General features: G+C 40.5%; 1 protein-coding gene across 2 annotated transcripts in view; it reads left to right on the top strand.

Annotated features, from left to right (window-relative positions):
* Positions 1–22,516, top strand: part of glcci1a (glucocorticoid induced 1a) — a 238,014-nt gene that overhangs the window by 184,900 nt on the left and 30,598 nt on the right. For both annotated transcript variants that reach the window (XM_072253399.1, XM_072253398.1), the window contains one exon: positions 10,402–10,612. In XM_072253399.1, the coding sequence (XP_072109500.1) occupies positions 10,402–10,612 (211 nt within the window). The remainder of the gene's footprint in view (positions 1–10,401; positions 10,613–22,516) is intronic.

The following is a 22,516-nucleotide window of genomic DNA, read 5'->3' as shown; positions in this document are numbered from 1 at the left end:
TGTAAAAAAAGTCTGTGTTGAAAGGTTTCCATTTGCTTTGAATACAAAGCTGATGTTTTGTGAACATTTCAATCTCTGATCTTGCCTCACTTGTCTGATCTTGCAGTCCCTAGTTTCCAAATACTGCAAGCTGGAATAAATAATAATTTCAGAATTAAGGAGAGATAATTCATTGCTGCCTGTGTTTAAGACTGACTAATTCTGCACATGGAATTTAAGTTAAGAATTTGGTTTGTTTACTTAGCAACCTTCACTTCCTGAATAGCTTTTTATTTCTATACATTATCTGACTAAGGTAATGGTCATAATATAGCTCTTGGTCACAGACTAGTGTCTGTAATGTGCATTGCATGATAGGCAGACAGGATGGAATATTGGTGATGAGCCATAACATCCTCTAAAGTGGCAAAAGGTGGGGGGGGGGACCCAGAGGATGGGCAAGGGGTATATTCAGAGGGACAGAGGGAGAAAAAGGAGAGTGAGAGAAAGAATGTGTGTATAAAAATAAGTAACAGATGGGGTACAAGGTTGAGGTGGGGCATTAGAGGAAGTTAGAGAAGTCAATGTTCATGCCATCGGGTTGGAGGCTACCCAGACGGAATATAAGGTGTTGTTCCTCCAACCTGAGTGTGGCTTCATCTTTACAGTAGAGGAGGCCGTGGATAGACATGTCAGAATGGGAATGGGATGTGGAATTAAAATGTGTGGCCACTGGGAGGTCCTGCTTTCTCTGGCGGACAGAGCGTAGATGTTCAGCAAAGCGGTCTCCCAGTCTGCGTCGGGTCTCGCCAATATATAAAAGGCCACATCAGGAGCACCGGACACAGTATATCACCCCAGTCGACTCATAGGTGAAGTGTTGCCTCACCTGGAAGGAATGTTTGGGGTCCTGAATGGTGGTAAGGGAGGAAGTGTAAGGGCATGTGTAGCACTTGTTCCGCTTACACGGATAAGTGCCAGGAGGGAGATCAGTGGGGAGGGATGGGGGGGACGAATGGACAAGGGAGTTGCGTAGGGAGCGATCCCTGCGGAATGCGGGGGGGGGGGAGGGAAAGATGTGCTTAGTGATGGGATCCCGTTGGAGGTGGCGGAAGTTACAGAGAATAATATGTTGGACCCGGAGGCTGGTGGGGTGGTAGGTGAGGACCAGGGGAACCCTATTCCTAGTGGGGTGGCAGGAGGATGGAGTGAGAGCAGATGTACGTGAAATGGGGGAGATGCGTTTAAGAGCAGAGTTGATAGTGGAGGAAGGGAAGCCCCTTTCTTTAAAAAAGGAAGACATCTCCCTCGTCCTAGAATGAAAAGCCTCATCCTGAGAGCAGATGCGGCGGAGACGGAGGAATTGCGAGAAGGGGATGGCGTTTTTGCAAGAGACAGGGTGAGAAGAGGAATAGTCCAGATAGCTGTGAGAATCAGTAGGCTTATAGTAGACATCAGTGGATAAGCTGTCTTCAGAGACAGAAAGATCTAGAAAGGGGAGGGAGGTGTCGGAAATGGACCAGGTAAGCTTGAGGGCAGGGTGAAAGTTGGAGGCAAAGTTAATAAAGTCAACGAGTTCTTTTTCTCTCCTTTTTCTCCCTCTGTCCCTCTGAATATACCCGCTGCCCATCCTCTGGGTCCCCCCCCCCCTTGTCTTTCTTCCGGGACCTCCTGTCCCATGATCCTCTCGTATCCCTTTTGCCTATCACCTGTCCAGCTCTTGGCTCCATCCCTCCCCCTCCTGTCTTCTCCTATTATTTTGGATCTCCCCCTCCCCCTCCAACTTTCAATTCCCTTACTCACTCTTCCTTCAGTTAGTCCTGACGAAGGGTCTCGGCCTGAAACGTCGACTGCACCTCTTCCTACAGATGCTGCCTGGCCTGCTGCGTTCACCAGCAACTTTGATGTGTGTTGCTTGAATTTCCAGCATCTGCAGAATTCTTGTTGTTTGCGTTAATAAGATTTGGGCCCTTTTTCTTTTATATTTTGTTTCTCTGCTAACCATATAGTCAAAGTAAGAGTTATAAAGTTTAATCACATATTGTGTACTGTTTGTTATTTTGGGGTACTGATTTGTAACAAGGGCACATCGCACAGCATCCACCCAAACGAGATTTCTTAATTTTGGCCGGGCAGGGGGTTATCACCCCCTATTAAGCCGCCAGGCGAAGCGAGTGTTAGACTCGTAAAAATTGCCATCCCCTTCTCTCAGTTCCTTTGCTTCTGCAGCATCTGTTCTCAGGATGAGACCCTTTATTTCAGATGTACTGAGATGTGCTCCTTCTTCAAAGTAGGGGGCTTCCCTTCCTCCACTATCAACGCTCCCCTTACCCACAGCTCTTCCATTTCGCACACATCTGCCCTCTCCCCATCCTCCCACCGCCACACCAGGGATAGGATTTTTCTTGTCTTCACTTTCCACCCCAATTATGTCCAGCACATAATTCTTCATAACTTCCACTCTCGGTGTGGCCTCCTGTATATTGGTGAGACCACTTTGCTGAGCACCTACGCTCCGCCAGAAAAAGTGGGATCTCCCAGTGGCCACCCATTTCAATTCCACTTCCCATTTCCATTTGGACATGGCTTCCTGTACTGCCGCAATGAGAGCAACACCTTATATTCTGTTTGGGCAGCCTCCAACATGATGATATGAACATCAATTTCTCGAACTTCCAGTAGTTGCCACCCCACCACCATTCCCCATTTCTGTTTTCTCTCTCACCTTATCTTACCTACCCATCACCTCCCTCTGGTTCTCCTCTCCTTCCCTTTCTTCCATGGTCTTCTGCCCTCTCCTATCTGATTCCCCCCGCTTCTCCAGCCCTTTACCTCATTCACCAATCAACATCCCAGCTCCTAACTTCACCCCTCCCCCTCCCTCTCCCAGTTTCATCTATCACTTGCCACCTTGTACTACTTCCCCCCACCTCCTACTCTGACTTCTCCTCCCCCTTTTCCGTCCTGATGAAGGTCTCGGCCCAAAACGTCGACTGTTTACTCTTTTCCGTAGATGCTGCCTGGCCCGTTGAGTTGCTTCAGCAATGTGTGTGTGTGTGTGTGTGTGTATTGCTTTGGATTTCCGGCTTCTACAGGTTTTCTCATTTGTGATGATACCTGAATGGTTTTCTTCTCTTTCTAATTGGAGCAGCACCTTGGATAATTTTATGTATATTTCAATAGTTATTTTGGATGGGCAAAGGAATTGATAATTTTCTAAAAAAAACCTCAGAATTTAATTGAAAGCAATTGAAATTCAATTGCTTTCAATTAAATTCTGAGGTTTTTTTTTAGAAAAGTCACTATATATGCAAGATTAAAATTGTTCAATATAGATGCAATAATCAAACTGATCATATCCCTTAAGCCACAGTAAAAACTGAATTCTCATTTCACTTTTACGATATTCCCTGCGAGAAGTAGGGCTCCATCCATTTATTTCTGTTTGCTGTCTGTTCAGTGGCATTGAGCTGTGAAGGTTTAGCACCAACACTGTTTTAAACCAGGACTGTATCCTGAATAAATGGGGCTCAAATGTAAATGGTCATTCCTACAGATGATTGAATTTACAGGAGAGGAACTGTTCATTGTGTCCTTCCAATGGGATTCTCCTACGGTTGCCATATCTGATTGGTCATGACTTTTACTATGATCTATTTTATTAGTTATCCCCCTCCATGTTCTAAGATTGGTGGCTGGTTGCAAGCTTTAGTAGCTTGTTGCTTAATAAGATGTTTGTATTGGACACGACATCCATTGGTTGCTGAAACGTAGCTGTTCAAGGTGAATAGTTAGGACAGATCATTATCTATCATGGGACAAATAATGTCTCCGAATTGAAAATGTAGACACGCATGCCCACGTGACCCATTTGAATGAGAGATGAAAGAAGATCTCACCAGAAATGCCATTAGTTGTCATCAGACTGTTTAGATTAGCTAGGGAAATGTTACATCTGCATCGTTGCCATGTTTATTTTTGCAGGTACTGGACCTCTAGATTCCTTGGAGGTATTGTGTAACTATGACACAAGGAGTTTGATTTTCCCTGTCTTTCTGCTGATGATGAAGCCACATAGCTGTTATGCTTTATGTAATATATCACTGTTCACCTTTGGAGAGACGACTTAGCCGAGGAGGTAAAGAAAACTCCATGGCTGTTATAACCCTGACTGTTTTCCTGTTGAAGGATAAACAGGTTAACATCTGTGAGGATTTGCCCTGGGCTCATCCTGTTGATATAGTCATGCAGTAGACACACCAGTGGCTCTACCTTTTTAGGAATCTGAAAGGATTTCGTACATCATCAAAGACTGTTGCAAACTTCTGTACATGTATGCGGGAGAGCATTCTAGCTGGCTGTATCACAGCCTGATGTGGAGGCTCCAATGCACAGGATCACAAGAGGTCTCAGTGAGTTGTAAACAGCTCCATTACAGGCAGAGTTCTCCTCACCATCCAAGATATGCCCCCTACTTGTCACTACCATTGGGGGGTGGGGGAGGTATCGGAACCTGAAAACCCACACTCTGTGATTCAGGTTCTTCCTCTCAGTCATCAAATGGTCAATGAGCCCATGGATGCTGTCTTAATGTTCCTTTATTTGCACTATTTATTTTGTGATTTATAGTAATTACCATAATTTTCACTGTATGGCTGCTGCAAAACAACAAATTTCATGACAAATAAGACAGTGATTTTAAAAGAACTAATTCTGATTGGGAGCTGCCATTTCCCATTGTGCCTATCCTACACCAATGAGCATGCTTTTAGCTTTTATATGCCTGCAACCCATTATGTAATCTCATGTGCAGTGGTATTCAGTAGTGTTTAGATTTGCATGTATTGGCACCTTTCCTTATGTCACATAGTATAACTAAATAGTTTAATGTCACTGGATTCTTGCACAACCACTTGATGTGAATGGTTCGGGCCAGCTTCTAATCCCATCTTCTATAAGATACTTTTGCTACAGTTTTTGCTGGCACTGGTTTTTTTTTCTCCTATCAGATTTCATCAAATCTCCAGCTTCCTAATAGAAACGTGTATGGTTAGGTAGAGCAAGAAACATCTTCAGTTTCTATTTAAAGCACTATCATTTATGTTGAGGAAGTGATTTTCTAATTGGGATCAATTGAGTTTGAGAAGATTTGGTATGTTACCAAAGACACTCACAAACTTCCACAGATGTACCATGGAGAGCATTCTAACTGACTACATCACTGTCTGGTATTGGGGTGGGCGGAGGTGAGGGGCTATTGCACAGGATCGAAATAAGCTGCAGAGACCTGTAAACTTAGCTCCATCATGGGCACTATCCTTTGTTGTATCCAGGACATCTTCAAAGAGCGATGCCTCAAAGAGTGATGCGGCATCCATCATTAAGGAACTCCAGAACCCAGCATGTATCCTGTTCTCATTGCTATCATCTGGAAGGAGGTACAGGAACCTGAAGGCACATACGCAATGATTCAGGAACAGCTTCTTCCGCTGTGCCATCCAGTTTCTGAATGGAGATTGAACCCATAAACACTACCTCACTACTTATTTAATACGTATACAGAATGCTGGAGGAACTCAGCAGGCCAGGCAGTATCTATAGAAAAAAAAATACAGTGGAGACCTTGTGTGCTGAGACCCTTTGGCAGGACTGGAGAAAGAAAGATGCTACATTCCATTCAGAATACACCCAGCCCATTCAATTGTTCCTTATGACTCCTGCTCTTCATTCCTAGTGAATCTCTTCTGCGCATTTTCTACGTTCTTCTTGTAGTGCAGTAACAGTACTCCCAGTATTCCTGACAAATGTTTTGTACAACTGCAACTTGGAATCCCAACGAGAGTATGGTTGCAGCTATGACAGGCAATATAAAGGAAGTCCCTTCTCTACATTGGTGCATCTGTACAATGATTGACTGTACCTGCTAAGACTGCATTGTCCTATCTCTTCAGGGCTTGACATTTTATCTAACAGGACATTTGGTTGGCTTTGGAATGCCTGCTGCTTCTCAGAATTATCAGAATCAGGTTTACCATCACCTGCATACGTCATGAAATTTGTCATCTTTGCGGCAGCAGTACAATGCAATGGAGATGGTGTCTCCAACAGGATTACACCACCAAGCACATCTTTCCCTCTCCCCACTTCCTGCTTGATGCAGGGATCACTCCCTACGTGACTCCCTTGTCCATTCGTCCCTCCCCCACTGATCTCCCTCCTGACACTTATCCTTGCAAGTGGAACAAGTGCTACACCTGTTCCTACATTCCAAAGCCAACCAAATGTCCTGTTAGGTAAAAATGTTATCAATTTATAAGAGGCATTGATAGGGTAGATAGTACTTTTCCAAGGGTAGAAGGTCTTTTCTAGTCTTTTTAAATGCAAGTGCCTAAGTTTAAAGTTGAAGATGAGAAATTTAAAGGTGATCTGATCATTGTTTCTCACTCAAGGTGGTGAGTATATGGAATGAGCTACTATTGAGGTTCTGAAGGCAGACACAGTTACAATGTTTAGGATAAATGTGGACAGGTTCATGAATAGTAAAGTAGTCTAGGAATACGGGCTTAATGTGGGCAAATGAGATTAGCACAGATAGGCATCATGGTCAGTGTGGACCTTAGGGGCCTGTTTATGTGCTTGAACAGGTCTTTGACTCTATAACAGGAACTCATTTTTAAATGAGTTGATGTTGGAGAATATACCTGGCTCGGTGTCAGGGGATGGCTGAGGCTTGAGGGAAAGCATTGGAGAGAGGTAATACTACAGTTCCCGAAGGATCAACAAGAGCCTGAGCATATAGTACACAGGCTGTTATTGGCACAATGGGATTGTTTTGCCTTTTAACACTATCTCCATTTTAAAGTGTCTGCTTTGTCAAATTAAATTTTAAATACATTTGGAGTCCATTAATTAAATGCATTATTAAAAAAATTCATGTGGATGTACAGTACAATTGGTCATGTTATCCACTGCATACGTAGTTGTAGGGCTGTTACTATTTAGGATTTAGTGAGACTATAAATATCATACGTGTATCATACTTTATGCATTTTTGCACCATTGATGAGCATGGTTAATGTTTAATTAATACTGTAAATCACTTCTGCCTCCCACAGCTTTTGATAGAAATTACACCACATGTCATTGCATTGTTTTGTGCCACCTGCATGCATTGATGCCATACTGGAGGTCAAAGAGTTTATAGAATAATGGTCATACGTAAAGTGCAAAGTAAATTTATTATCAAAGGACATACTGTATTTGTCACCATATACAACCCTGAGATTCATTTTCTTGTGGACATACTTAATAAATCTAATTAACATAACAGAATCAATGAAAGACCACATCCAGCAGGGCAGACAATCAGTTTGCAAAGGACAGCAAACTACGCAAACACAAAAGCAAAAAAAAAAAAGGGACATAATAATAAATAAATAAATAAAATATATGGAGAACATGAGATGAAGAGTTCTTGAACGTGAGTCCATTTCGATGATGGGGCAAGTGAAGTTGAGTGACCTTTATCCCCTCTGGTTTAAGAGCCTGATGGTTGAGGGGTAGTAACTGTTCAGGATCCTGGTGGTGTGAGTCCTGAGGCTCCTGTATCACCTTCCTGATGGCAGTAGTGAGAATAGCGCATGACCTGGGCGGTGAGCTACCCTGACGATGGATGCAGCTTTCCTGCGACAAAGCTTCATGTGTGTGGGTTCAATAGTGGAGAGGACCTTACCCGTGACGGACTAGGCCGTATCCACTACTTTTGGTAGGCTTTTCCGTTCAAGGGCATTGGTGTTTCTGTACCAGGCTGTGATGCAGCCAGTCAATATACTCTCCACCACACATCTAGAAAGGTTCAGCAAAGTTTTAGATGTCAAGTGGAATCTTCTCAAACTCCTTAGGAAGTAGAGGCGCTCCTTTTATTAGGGAAGTGTTTGAATTGACTTTATTGCTTACATCTCAGGCAAGTTTTGATTCCCTCTGTATTTAATGGATTTTGATGTGTTTTGGTTGATAGACAGCATTGCTAGTGAAACTTCAATCTGCTTGTCTTAATTGAATGGAACTTGACTATGTTGTAATGTGGAACTTGGTTTACGTGGAGATCAGATATAATCTTTGGTATCCTCAAAGAATGGTGCTCAAAGCCTTTCTCATTTATAAATGAGTATGGTAGTTATAAAGCTATGGGATAAAATGTAAACATCATTGGTGATCATTTACATTATGCATTTATCATCACCTAATCTTTAAATATTCCTCACAGATACAGGAGTTTTCAAATAATGAACTTAATATTTGAGGCTGTAACATTCGGTACATTGCCCATTTGACAGTGAAACTATCTTCCAACATTTACCCTGTACATTTCCAGAAAGAAAATACATTCATCCCAAGTGCAGTGGTATATGGGTTTACGAATCAGTAAACTGAATTGGAAGGAATCATGAACATTGATTTGAATCCTTTTACAGTTTTAATGATTTACAAATCAAATTTTGTAGCAAATTCAGCACTGTAGTATGCCAAACTACAATCCTACATACTAGCATAGTAGTTAGCGTTACACTCTATAGCACCAGCCATTGGGGTTCAATTTATAGTTGTGACTGTGAGGACTCCAATGCCATGTTTAAGTTTGATGATGACACCACTGTTGTTGACCAAATCAAATGTGACCAATGGGCATAAAGGAGGGAGACTGAACGTCTTGTTGAATGGTGCCACAACAACAACCTCTTACCAAAAAGCTGATTATTGACTCCAGGAGGAGGAAACCAGAGGTCCGTGAGCCACTCCTCACCAGAGGATCGGAGGTAGAAAGGGTCAGTCATTTTATATTCCTTGGTGTTATCATTTCATAGGATCTGTCCTAGGACCTGCACTTTAGTGCCATTTCGAAGAAGACATGGCAGAGCTTCTCCTTAGAGGTTTGCGCAGATACAACATGTTATCGAAAACTTTGAGAAACTTCTATAGATGCACAGTAAAGAGTATCCTGACTGGTTGCGTCACAGTTAGTACGAAAACACCAATGGCCAAGAACAGAAAGGCAGACAAAAAGAAGTGTGTACAGCCCAGTCCATCACAGGAAAAGCCCTCCCCACCACTGAGCACATCTACAAGGAGCATTGCTGCAAGAGAGCAGAGGCCATCAATAAGGATCCCCACCATCCAGGTCATCTGTCTCCTTGCTGCTGCTGGCAGAAAGGAAGTACAGGAGTCTTAGGTTCCCCACCTTCAGATTCAGGAGCAGTTATTACCCTTCAGCCATCGGGCTCCGGAACCAGTGTGGATAACTTCACTCATCTCAACACTCAACTGATTCCACAACCTATGGAAGCACTTTCAAGGACTCTACAATTCTTGTTCTCGATATTATTTATTGATCTATCACTATTATTGTTTGTATTGGATTTGCACTGTTTGTGTCTTCCTTTGCACATTGGTTGTTTGTCTGTCCTTGAGGAGTTTTTCTTTGATTCTATTTTGTTCCTTTGTATCGATTGTTAGCGGCTGGAAAAAAATGAATCTCAGAGTAGTATATGGTGACATACACTTGGTGGGCACTTTATCAGGTAACCCCTGTACCTAATAAAGTGGCCACTGAGTCTATGTTCATGGCTTTCTGCTTCTTTAGCCCATCCACTTCAAAGTTTGATGTGTTTTGCGTTCGGGGATGCTCTTCTGCACACTGCGGCTGTATATGTGGGGTTATTTGAGTTACTGTCGCTTTCCTGTCAGCTTGATCCAGCCTGACAATTCTCCTCTGACCTTTCTTAATAATAAGGCATTCACTGGATGTTTTTTGTTTTTCGCACTATTCTCTGTAGACTCAAGACTGTCGTGCATAAAAATCCCAGCAGTTTCTGAGATACTCAAACCACCCCACCCTGTCTGGCACCAACATTCATCCCACGGTCAAAATCACTTAGATCACATTTCTTCCCCGTTCTGATGTTTTGTCTGAACAACAACTGACCCTTTTGAACATGTCTGCATGTTATGCTTTGAGTTGCACGATTGGACGATTAGATATTTGCATTAATGAGGTGTATGGGTGTACCTAATAAAGTGGCCACAGAACGTATACGTTCTTTGAGAATCAATTTACCTTCAACTTTGATATCCATTAGAGCTAAAATTAATGGACGCAAGTTGTTTCTCCAGAATGTGCTGCGTTTGCTTTTTTTGTACGCTAAAAGGTTAAAATATAATGGAATATCAATAACTTTTTGAATAAATACATCAGCCGGAACCTGAGTTAACTCACATGGCAGTACATACCTTTTATTGCATACTCTGCGTGTTCAAGCTCTGAGTTCTTGCAAGTAGGCTTATGGAATTGAATTTTATGGAAAATTAATATTAACATTTGCCGCTGCTGTTACAATAATATCGCCCTTTTTGTTTATATTCTAGCCCTTGGAGATTCCTGATGGCCACCGAGCACCTTTCCCTTCCCACTATCGCAGCAGCAGTACTCGCAGTATTGACACACAGACACCCTCTGTGCAAGAACGCAGCAGTAGCTGCAGCAGCCATTCACCATGTGTCTCTCCCTTCTACCCCACTGGATCTCAGGAGGGAAGCCCATGCTCAGGAGAAGACCTTCAATATGACAGGGAAAAAGGTGAGAGTATAGGCTTCACAATGGGACTGAAAGGAATTTGTGACTTTGGTTCCATTGATCACCTGTATGTAGATTCAGACAGCGCAGTAAAATGGGCTTCATTGCAAAATGCTATATAAGTGTGCAGAAGTAATGATCTGTGCAATTCAGTAGACAAATAGATAAGTCATGTGTGAATATTCTGGTTCTGTTCAGGATAATTTGGTAGGCTCTATTGTCAAAACTGAACAATATTGGTCTAAAATCAATGGGAGGAATTATTGCTGCTGTATTTAGGGAAAAATTGTAAATCCTTTATTGTGCTGTTAGAAATACTGCACTTAGTTTTGAACATAAAACATTTGAGGTGGCAGATAGCAGTACTAAAAACAGATGATTACACCACTGAGTATCACCATTTAGGAACCTGAAGCTGCCAAAGTCATTCTGTGGGTGTTTCTTAGCAAAGGTGTGGAATGGGGTGGGGGGCAGCACGGGGGCCAGTTTTCTTGGTGCCACAGTGGGCTAGGCAGAACACCGAACCTGACCAGTTTTTGTCCCATTGAAATTGCGATAGGTGTGTGTACTCCTGTGGGTGCTGAGGATGAAGATCTGTCCGATGGATTCATCTACCATTACTCCTCAGCCTCATCTTCACAGTAACGTACTTTGTGATGTTTTTGCTCCCACTGCTCAGATTTGCAGAAGTACTTACAATTTAAGTAGAGAGTAATCATAGCAGTTCTAATGTCCATAGAGTGACTGGGGAAATCTACTAAGCGGTGGAACTAGGGAAAGCATTACAGCAACCCACCCTGTTGGTGTTTTGAGAAGACGGCAGTTTGAACTGCTGTTGTTTGTATGTTATCCAGTGGAATGCAGACATCCAGAGACAAGTAAGGATTGGTAACTTAGGGATGATATGTGCTTAAAGGTCTGCGTTACAATTTCCTTGAGTGCATTCTGCATGGAGTTGCTGACCACATTTTCTCCCCAGTGCTGACTTTGAAAGTGATCACAAAGTTCACAAAATTATCCATTGTGTAAGAGAATTTCAAATGCACTGGATCATATCTTTGTTCCCAGAACGGTAAAGGTACCTAATTATTTCTGAATTGAGATCAGACAAACCTAGTTTCAATAAATACCAATTTTCCCTTAATTAATGTTGCTTTACCCTTTTTCCTTTTGCTGTCTCCCTCTCAAGACAGTCGTCATTATGTTGGCACTTAACAAACTGATTATACTTTAACTGATTTGCCTTTTTCAACCTGCCATATGTCAAGTATTTTCTTAAGTTTTGAATGCAATTCTGGTTTAATCTTTGATGGTTATTATATTTGTCCCTATATTTCCCCATGAAAGTTAAGGTTTGTCTTCCATGGGTATGACTCCAGGAAGGAGAGGAAATATAAAGGAGCCTATATTTTTTTCATCTAGCTCTTCATTATGCAGATATCCCACAGCAATGAATTATCCTTTTAAGTTGCTCCAGAGATATCTCGTCCACAGTCCTAATCCAAACACAGGTACTTATCAGTCCTTATTTTACCTGTCACTAATTTGTAATTTGGTTCCTTTGCTCTATAGTCCTGGTTTAATTTATTACAATGCTTCAGATAAGCACGTTCTATTTTGCCCCGTTTTTGATTTCCTTTCATTTAGCTCCTAACAAACGTTTTCCACTAACTTATCATTCTGAATTAGCGATGAGTTTGGTCATTCTTTCTTCATTTGTACTTTCATGGTTACAGAACTTAACATAGTGTTAATGGTGTTTAAACTAAACTACAATAACCCAGGCTCTGGACATGATATCTATATGAGGCTTCTCTTACAAGATACCAATACATCTTTTATATTGATGTCCCCCTCTTTAGCCACTGCCTTATCTTTATTCAAGGTTTTGGCACCCAATCAATTGATATAAACTTTGTTGGACAGCTTTCTAAGTACACTCTCTTATGGACCTGAGAAATCTGCAACCTGGAAGATGGCCACACACTTTGATTAGGGTCTGCTTTTTTTTTTTTTTAGCTAAAGTAATCTAAAAGTAACCCCACATCTTTTTGTCATCTTATGCTTCAAATGTCAGCTGCTTCAAATATATGGAGTTTCTGCTTCAGCTGTTTGTTGTGATGAAATATTCCACACCCCAGTGATCATCTCATTGAAGCAAAGAAAGTTTTTGAAGAACCAGGACAAAGTAGCCAGAGAGTTGATGTTTTCTCAGGCTGGGATGCCTATAATAAGGGTCACAATATCAAAGTAAGAGTTGATCCATTTAGAATTGAGATGAGAAGAAAAGTCTTTACCTAAGGGGTGTTGAATCTTTGGAGTTCTCTGACAAGGAGGCTTGGTCATTTGAGTATATTCAAGACTGAGATCAGATGGAATTTTGGATATTAAGGGAATGAAGGGTTAAGCTGTTGGAAAGAAAAAGTTACTCATGATTGGTGAAGCCAACGCTGGTTAATGCTTCTTTTTCCTATGTTAATAATTGCATGTGAAAACTCTCTTCCAATCTGCTTTCTTAATTCTTTGTGACATTTAATAGGATTTTCTTTTTTTCCTTTACGGCATATACAGATTTACAATGTAAATTCCCTTTTACAGTAATTCCTGTTCATACCTACTCTACCTTTCTGAATATTAGAGGCTAGTTTTTTTTCTCTCAAGTCATTTCTTGTACAGTTTTCATTGGAACAGAAAAGGCTAAGTTTCTTGTTCCTGGAGTGATACTGGTGAATTTATACTGCACATTCATTGTCTATGATCAATGGAGCAGATTGTTACTCTGACTTCTTATTCCAAAGAATACTGCTGTACTTTGTGTTATCTGTGAAAACTTGCATGTTTGGAAAGTTAAGTACTTGGATCTTTATTTCACCATTCATCCTGACCCCTCATTCCTTTCCAAAATATATTGCTTTACACATCTCCAGTAAACTTTACCTGCATTGAAGATATTCCTATGATGTCATTAACAGGTTATTTTGGTATCAGGTAGAATGTTTACTTTGATGTGAGTGTGTGACAAATGCCCAGGTTTATATATTACCAAAAAAAGACTGCATATGCTGAAAAAGTAAAATGAAATCAGACAATGCTGGAAATATTCAGCAGGTCAGGTTGCATTTGTGGGGAAAGAAATGGATGTAACCTCTCAAGGCAAGACCCTTTCTCAGAACATGGAAGAAATAAGAAGAAGCTTGTTAAGTTGCAGGAAGGATGGGGGAGGTGGATATACCACTTAATATTGAATTCTATGTCAGCCAGCTTTATTTCCGTCTGTATCATTCATCTAACTGAGATATTGGTTCAGTTTGTTTATTTTAGTTCTTTTTTTTTATTCTCTGGAAATGCAGGATATACTCGGCCAGATCTGTCAGGCATGTCTGCATTTCACACTCCTGCATTCTTTGGTCTACTGCCCCCATTTACTCCATGGACAGATGACCTTGTTTACAGCTTATCCTCATGGTTACTGCTGTTTATCCTATTGGAACCAATTCCCTGCCCCACCCTGCAGCCTAACAAGCTGCTTTTCTCCTTCACATTTCTGATAAAGGATGAAGGAGTTAACATATGAGGAGCGTTTGGCAGCTTTGGGCCTGTACTCACTGAAATTTAGAAGAATGCGTGTGTTTTTGATTGAAACCTTCCAAATGTTGAAAGGATTAGATAGAGTGGATGTGGAGAGGATGTTTCCTATAGTGGGGGTATCTAGATCTAGAGGGCGCAGCCTCGGAATTGAGGGGCAACCTTTTTAGAACAGAGGTAAGGAGGAATTTTTTTAGCCAGAGAGTAGTAAATCTGTGGAATGCTCTGCCACAGACTGCAGTGGAGGCCAAGTCCATGGGTATATCTAAGGCGGAAGTTGATAGTTTCTTGATCGGTCAGGGCATCAAAGAATATGGCGAGAAGGCAGCTGCATGAGGTTGAGTGGGATCCAGGGTCGGCCATGATAGAATGGTGGAGCAGATTCCATGGGCTGAATAGCCTAATTCTGCTCCTAAGTCTTATGGTCTTGGTGCCTCTCTGTGTTCACAAATTTGGCTCATAATTATATATTTTAAAATCTTCTACTAGATATCCATAGGTACCTTGTTGCTCTTTCTTCTCAGAGGCAAGTTTAGCATTGGTCCCTGGAAGAAAATGCATGTGTGAGGAGGAAAAATTAAATCAAGTTCTTGCAATGTAATTCTTGTATTTTGTAAGCATCCCATTGAAACCTTTGGTTTCAGCATTTTTTTCCACTTTTTCTTGCCCTGTCTTTGTACTTCACTATTCACTCCAAATTGAGATATGATCTCATGAAAGCTCCTTGAATAGTTAATTGCCCATAGCTATTAGAAGAACTTGTGATCACAGTTTTAGAAGAAATTACTTGCCCATAACTGTTAGAAAAACTTGTGATTGCAGTTTTACCATCTTACTTTGTTTACCTTAAAACAAAACTTAAACCATATTTCACTGTTTTGTTTTTGCCCTGGTATATTTGCTTTATTGTGGTACCAAAGAAATTGTGGCATACTGGGATTGGAATGCTTCCTAACAAGGATCCAATAGCAGTGTTAGGCTGATAGTCATATGTACTGTGATGTTGCAGGCTCCTTTAGGAAATGAAGCCTCCACCCTGATAACAAAGAGCATTTTTAGTTCTGTCTGTTTGTTTGTGCTCATTTACAGTGAGATAGTTTTCTTTCTTGCCTAATTACCCCTCTGTCTATGGCCTATTAGTCCAGGTAGCAAAATCTTGGTGAAGGGAAATCTTAGCATTTCACAATGAGGACATATTGGAATAGAAGAGCATTTTCTGTGCCTTGCCATGTGAATTCTTAGGATTTTCCTATATTCTTTGTCCATCAGCTGTTCATCTATTCTTTAGGTGTTTGTAAAAGCATTTTTCCTCTGACTGGAAAACTTATGTAAAGCAAAGACTTTATATAATTATTATAAACCCATGTGAGATTCTGGCTTGTTCAGGTTTTTTTTCTGATTATTTGCTGAACAATCATTTGTCCCACAAAATAGGATTGTTGAGTCATACAAACAATTTGATTTTAGTCTCATAATGGCAAGCATGTTGCAACTTTCAATGCAAGGCTTTTCATTAAGTACCTAGAGCTGATTTAATTTTCCTTGCACTCTTTGAGAATGTGAACACTTATGCCCTGTTGTCTCAATTTATCATAACAAAGAAAGTCATAAAAATGTGTACAACAAAAATAAAATTGAAAGGTATGTGTAGAATCCACAATTTTGTTTCAGTTGGTGTTAAAGTAAGCCATAGTTGATTCAAGATTATTTGACACTTTTGCAGAAGAGAGCTGGATAGAAGTATGTTGAAGGTTCTAGAAGTATTTGCTATTACTAATGGGGAAATAACTTAAACACCCCATCAATGAAACGAGAAGATAACTAATTCTAAATGAACTTGTGTAGATGTAGCTTAATGGGCTTTTCTCTTTTGTAGCTTTCTGGTTTGTTTTTATTCTTATGAAATATCTCCAATGTTGCACCACTGGGCAGTCAAATATCTTCTCTATTCATTAGAGTGGATGGTGACATCTGATGGTCTTCATAGCTCCATGTTCATCTTACCTAAGAGGCAGTCATGTTAATTTCCTTGTTAGTTACAGAAGCTGTGTACATTCAGTAGAATTTTTAAAAAAATCTACTCCTCATTGGACACAAATGTAGGATTTATCATGATGGAGTGGCTGTGGGATCGCCCTTTTTGCCGGTTATTGCTCATTTCTACATGGAGGACTTTGAGGAGAGGGCTCTGAGTTCATCGCCGTTACCCCCCAAATGCTTCTTCAGATACATCGATGACATCTTTGTAGTGTGGCCTCATGGACTCCGGGCACTCCAACAGTTCCACCACCATCTGAACAGTATACATCCAAACATTTAATCTACGATGGAGATGGAGAAAAATGGTTACCACCCGTTCCTGGACGTTCTAATCCAGTGGAACACGGATGGTAGCCTTGGACATGATGTATATCGGAAACCCACTCACACAGACTTGTACCTCAACAATAACAGCCACCACCATGCTTCCCAATGTAGAACGGTCCTTTCTTCTTTGATTAACCGTGCAAAAGCTATTTCAGACATTGAGAGTCTCCACAATGAAATAAGATGATTACGCACAGCGTTTTTATGGAATGGCTACAAGGTGAAGGAAATTGATCTGGTCCTTAAGAGGACTGACAGAAAAACCAAGAAACCGAACAATGAGGAGGAACCTATCACTACCGTCTGTCCTCCCCATATTTCCACAGTTTCTGGAAGGATCACCAGGATGGGACCGCATGGTAAAGGAAGCCATTGAAATAAAACTAGAAGAAAAGAGTTTTAACCAAGTCAAAGGACTTGGTTTAATAACTGGAATTCAATTGTAAGCTGGGTGGGAGAGCGAAACCTGATTGGACAAGGACTGACCAATCGGGGGGGACGGACTTCGGGGATATTAATACCACTGGACTAGACATACCCAGGCATCATCCCTGAAGAAGATGGCAGAGTTTGTCATTGAAACATTGGTTATAATTTTTACCTGTACAAGTCAGAACCTTGAGAAGAGTTTGTTAGATTAAATTCTGTTTTTCTCCTGACAATGACAACCAGCTGAAATTTGCTTGATTCTATTGAGATAAGAATTTCCAAGAGCTTTTCTTAAATAGTTCAGCCCTTTTGTGTTTACCACTCTTGGGAGTTAGCAGTGCCACTGGCTATGAAATTACTCCACTTGTTTGATGGGACAAACTCAATGGTCAGTCTTACTTTTCATGTGCTGAGTGTCTGCCCAGATCAGTGTAGTTGGGCAGAAGTACCCATTTCTGTGTTGTGTAATTGGCATCTTCATGTCCGTTCTTTGATTATGTGGAATACATCAACGCAACAACATGTTATTTTCGGTCTTGCCAAGTTGTGCACTTTCAGGTGCATTAGGAATTCAATGTTACTTGAATTATATATCTGAATTTTCACATCAAGTATATTTTATTAGGACACTTGTACCACTTTTGTAGTAAAATTTGTGGCATTGAGATACAACTTCATCTAATAGGGTTTGGAAAATATCATTTTTCAAAACAAAATTTTTAATCAATGATTTATTTTCCATGCCTACATGCAGTATTAATCATGGTTAGTTGTTATGCAAGAAATTTTACCTTGGGGGTGGATGACATGGTAACTTTGTATCAAATTTTGTAATACATGTTTACATTACATGTTGGCATATTTCTGATTAAACCAGTTGCCTAAAGTGAATTGAAAGCAGGAAACATTGTTATATATAGAAGAAAAAGCAATTTCCTGACTGACTTGATATAGTTACCCAGAACATTGACAGTTGTGATTAAGCAAATATTCATGAATATGTAATAAAAAAAATCCGCTTATGCAGTGTGCACAGATGTTATGATCAATGACTTTAAGTTCAAAGGAAACCTGTGCATTTGTCACTAATTCTATAGATTAAATTAAATGTTTTGGAAGTCTTTCAAAAAGAAAATTAAAAGAGAAGTACAGATTGTAGTAGCCTTTCAACTAAGGCACTGTTTGATAATAGAAATTGACTTTTGTAAATTAAAGTTTCATATAATCCTTCTCCACTGTTCAAATATAGCAAAATTATCAAGAAAGCCAAAGGACATTTCTGGACTGATGTATATTATTAATTGACAAAATAATTATCATAAATCTGGCTTGTGTTTACATTTATAAGTGAAAGTTATCAGTTTTTGAAAGAGGAGTTTGTTGTTCCTTTCTCAAAATGTTGAGTTGCTGCAGTATTTTAAGTCTTTCAAATGTTTTCTTTTCTCTCATCCAGGCTACTCTTGAACTGACTGCTTGAAAGTGTAAGAGATCAGTCCAGGATGAACCGCTCACCTTATTAATTTGTTTCCATTTCTGCGTTGTCACCTTTGTCTGCCCAATTCCTAGTTTAAGAGAATGCAATTTACCAGCTTTCATTATCCTTTTTCTATCTGAGCAACTAAGCATCACATAAATTCCCAAGGTGATCTTTATGGCTTTTTACAACATTATGACTAAGATTGGTAAAATTACCCATGTGGAGGACATTGGTTACTGATCCGTATACTACTGCTTTGTGATTTAATATGGTGAGAGTCTTTGGTGCAATGCTACCATATCTTTCTTGTACATGTTCATATTAAAATATGTAACAGACAGTCAATTTGTATGTGAGAGTATCAGATCAGTTAGTTTGAGAGTGTTTAGTTACGGACAGTATAAATGACAATTTCAGTAGGTGAGAGCAGAGGAGAACTTTTCCCCTAATATTCCATTCTAATGCTTTCCTGATGTACTTGTCATTTTTACCCTCTGTGAGCTTGAGTTGATCTATAGTTTTCTGCCTCATTCCATTCTTCCATTAATCCATATTTGCTGACCTATGTTTCCAAACCAATTAATGCAATCATGTAAATGTTGTTATCCTTGTTTTTCAAATACTTTCGTACTGTGAATGTCTGTAATGCTGCAATCTATTCCATCCTAAAACCTCTGAGAACTCCTTGAACTCTAATATATTGATTTGATTAGGGTGCTTAAAGTAATGGAACTCTGAGGAGGCAGTGATCATACCATGATAGAAATCACCATGCAGTTTGAAAGGGTGAAGATAAAGTCAGATGTATCAGTATTACATTGGAGTAAAGGGAATTACAGAGGCATGAGAGAGGACCTTGCCAAGCTGATTGGAAAAGGACACCTTCAGTGTTGTTGACAAAACAGCAATAGCTGGAGTTTCTGGGGCAATTCAGAAGGCACAGGAGCGATACATCCAAAGATGAGGAATTATTCTGAGACAACCATGCTGAGAAGGGAAGTTAAAGACAGCATAAAAGCACAAGAGAGGGCATATAATATTGCAAAAATTAGTGGGAAGTTAGAGGATTGGGAAGCATTTAAAAATCACCAGAAGGCAGCTTAAAAAACCAGGAGGAGACAAAAGATGAAATATGAAGGTAAGCTAGCCAATTATAGAAAACTAGTTTCTAGACATTTTTTCAGATATATAAAGATTAAAAGGGAGGTGAGAGTGGATTCCTTTCAAGACCTGATGAAGGGTCTCGGTCCAAATGTCAATTCTTTATTCCTCTCCATAGATGCTGCATGATCTGCTGACTTCCTCCAGCATTTTGTGTGTGTTACTCTAGATTTACAGCATCTACAGAATTTCTTGTGTCTTGATCACAATAACTGGACCAATCCAAACTATTACACTTTCATCAATATACTCACAAATCCTTATTGATCTAAGGTTGCACCAGCTGTGCTGCTAAGTGGTACATATTCTACAGTAACCTGTTCACTAATGCTCAATTTCAAGTTAGCCAGGACAATTTGTCTCAAGAGCAGCTCGCAGCTTTGACCCAGCTTTGAACACAGAAAAAAGAGCTGAATTCCTGAGATGTGTAAGTGTAAATTCTTTTGTTAGTAAGGCCACTATTTGATATCAAAGAGCCTTACTGAAACCGAAGGCACCAAGAATCTAAAGGAAAGCTCTTCCCCAGCTGGAGCTGTGCCAAGTACAGAGTGAAATGTTGGAAGTCAGTCCTTTAAGATGCAAGCCTTGGCTGAGGGCTTATTCAGTGCAATGTTTGGACCCAATTCCCTCCAGCTTCGTTCTTGATGAACTTTCTCCTCCATGTCAGAGGTTTATGTTACATGATATTCCATTTTGTTCTACCAAAATAATGAAGCTAAATGTGCACGATCTTCAAGAGCTGGGCAATATTCAGTCTTGAGTTGATAAAAGGCAAGTAAATTTCCAACAACAGAGTATCTATCTCCAACACAGTCATAGCCAGAGGTCCGTATTACACCACCAGGTTGCCATGACTGCAAGAGCCTCAGTGTTCTGTGCCAAATGGCTCAACTCTGGGGCATGTCTCAAGCGTTGAAGGACTGCTGTCCACTTGTCTGGACGAATGTAGCTCCAGTGTGATTCAAGAAGGTTAACTGTCTAGGATGAAGAAGCCTCCTTTGATTGGTACTGTAAATATTCATCACATTTACCATCTTAAATGCTCATTACCTTCACAATTGATTCTTGGTGGGTGGAGAGTAGACCACCTACAATGTCCACTTCAGCAACTAGCCTGAGCTGCTTTGGTGAAGTTTCTCAAACTCCCACCTCTCAGATGGATAGGAGTAGCAGGTGCATGGAAATGACACCTCCTACATACTTCCGTCCATGTTTCATGCTATCCTTACTTGGAAATATATCATCTGTATTGTCACTGATTCAAATGCTGGAACTCACTCATAACAGCACTGTACGAGTATATTCAGCACAAGGAATATAGTTCAAGAAATTTCTTCAACACCAGGATTAGTAAGGAAGAGTCTTAAGTCAAGCTTTACCTGGTTATCGCGTGCTATTAGCACATAGTCTGTTTTCCCTCCCTTCACCAGAAACCATCTGTGCAGACCCACCCCCCCTCCTCCTTTTATTTCCTCCTTTGTCTTGCTGTCAGTGTTTGAGAAACTGCATTTCTGTGAAGCACTATGGAATATTTTTCCACTTTTTGAGGTGCTACTTGAATGCAAGTTGTGTCTTTTATACCATTTCAACATGGAAAGTCATTATATATTCAACATGTTAAACCCATCAACAACCAAGCACCTACTAGGACCTCTGAATGCATTTCTTCTGGATCTGAGTTAGATAATTTTTACTTACATTATTTGTTGGAGGGGCATAATTAAAAAGCATCCAAATGATTGAGTGTTAGAAGAGTAAATGTACTTGATGAACAGTCACTTCCATCTCGCTAGACTAAAGAGGGGAAAACTAACTGATTTAGATATTCTTCAGGTTGGTTTCCACTCAACCCCAACAGTGATCATGAAGACCTGACATAATAAATGCTGCATCATTCGCACTATATAGCTCAGTGCTATTGCAAATCATTAATCTATTAGAGGAAGAGCTGCAGGTGGTATATTAATTTGTGTATTTCAAGTGAACATTCTGTCTGGCTATATAACATCCTTGCTGACCAAAGCAGATCTTGTAACCTTGGAAGTATTTAGTTACCAAAATGTTTTGCAAAATACTGTATAATATGTAGAATCTGTAATATGAAAACCATATTGTCATAGCACAGGGCTCAGCCGCACCTCCTTCCTGGCACAAAGTTTATGGCTATGCTGCCTGTTGCCCAGCAACCCCTGACCATAGTCCATTCCTGCTCATTCCAAAGCCTAAGGCACAAGATTGCAATGCTCTCCTGCCTGTATTTCTGAGCAACCCAGTCTCCTGGACCAGAACTCCAGTTCCGCTCCACGTCTCCTGACAGAGCCTTGGAACACAAATCTGTCATGTGCCTACTCCTGACCTGTCACCCAGCCATGAACCTTGGTTCAGATCAGGCTTATGTTTGCCTTATTTTCGATTTCGAAAATATGCAGCAGAACTTTTCGTGGGGGACAAAATTCCATGTTCTTTAGTTAAACCCTACCCTTCAGAAGTCTACACAAAATTAAAGAGCTGCTTTTCAAGGAGATGAAATTGAGTCATAGTGTCACATAGCACTGAAGCAAGGCCTTTAGCTCACCATGTCTGTTTTGGTCATCAGTTACCTATTCGGACTAATTCCATTTACCAGTGATCTTTTGCTTACATTGCCTTAGTGACTCACTGTGCGTTCAGGAGCTGCTTGTATGTTTAGAGAGTATCTGCCTCACCATCCTCTCAGACAGTGAATCTCTAATTTCGAGTATTGGGTGTTGCAATTCTGTAAAACCTTTTTTGCAGGGGGGAGATTCTTGCTCTTTACCCATCCCTGTGGTTGCACATTGCTGCAGAACCTGCTTCTCTACAGGTATGGATCTGACACGTGGGGATAACACTATGGGTACTATTAAGCT

Source organism: Mobula birostris, chromosome 3 (genome assembly GCF_030028105.1).
Source record: "Mobula birostris isolate sMobBir1 chromosome 3, sMobBir1.hap1, whole genome shotgun sequence".
Taxonomy (NCBI): Eukaryota; Metazoa; Chordata; class Chondrichthyes; order Myliobatiformes; family Myliobatidae; genus Mobula; species Mobula birostris.
The sequence above is the reverse complement of the archived record's forward strand: the minus strand, read 5'-3'. Positions and strand labels throughout refer to the sequence as shown.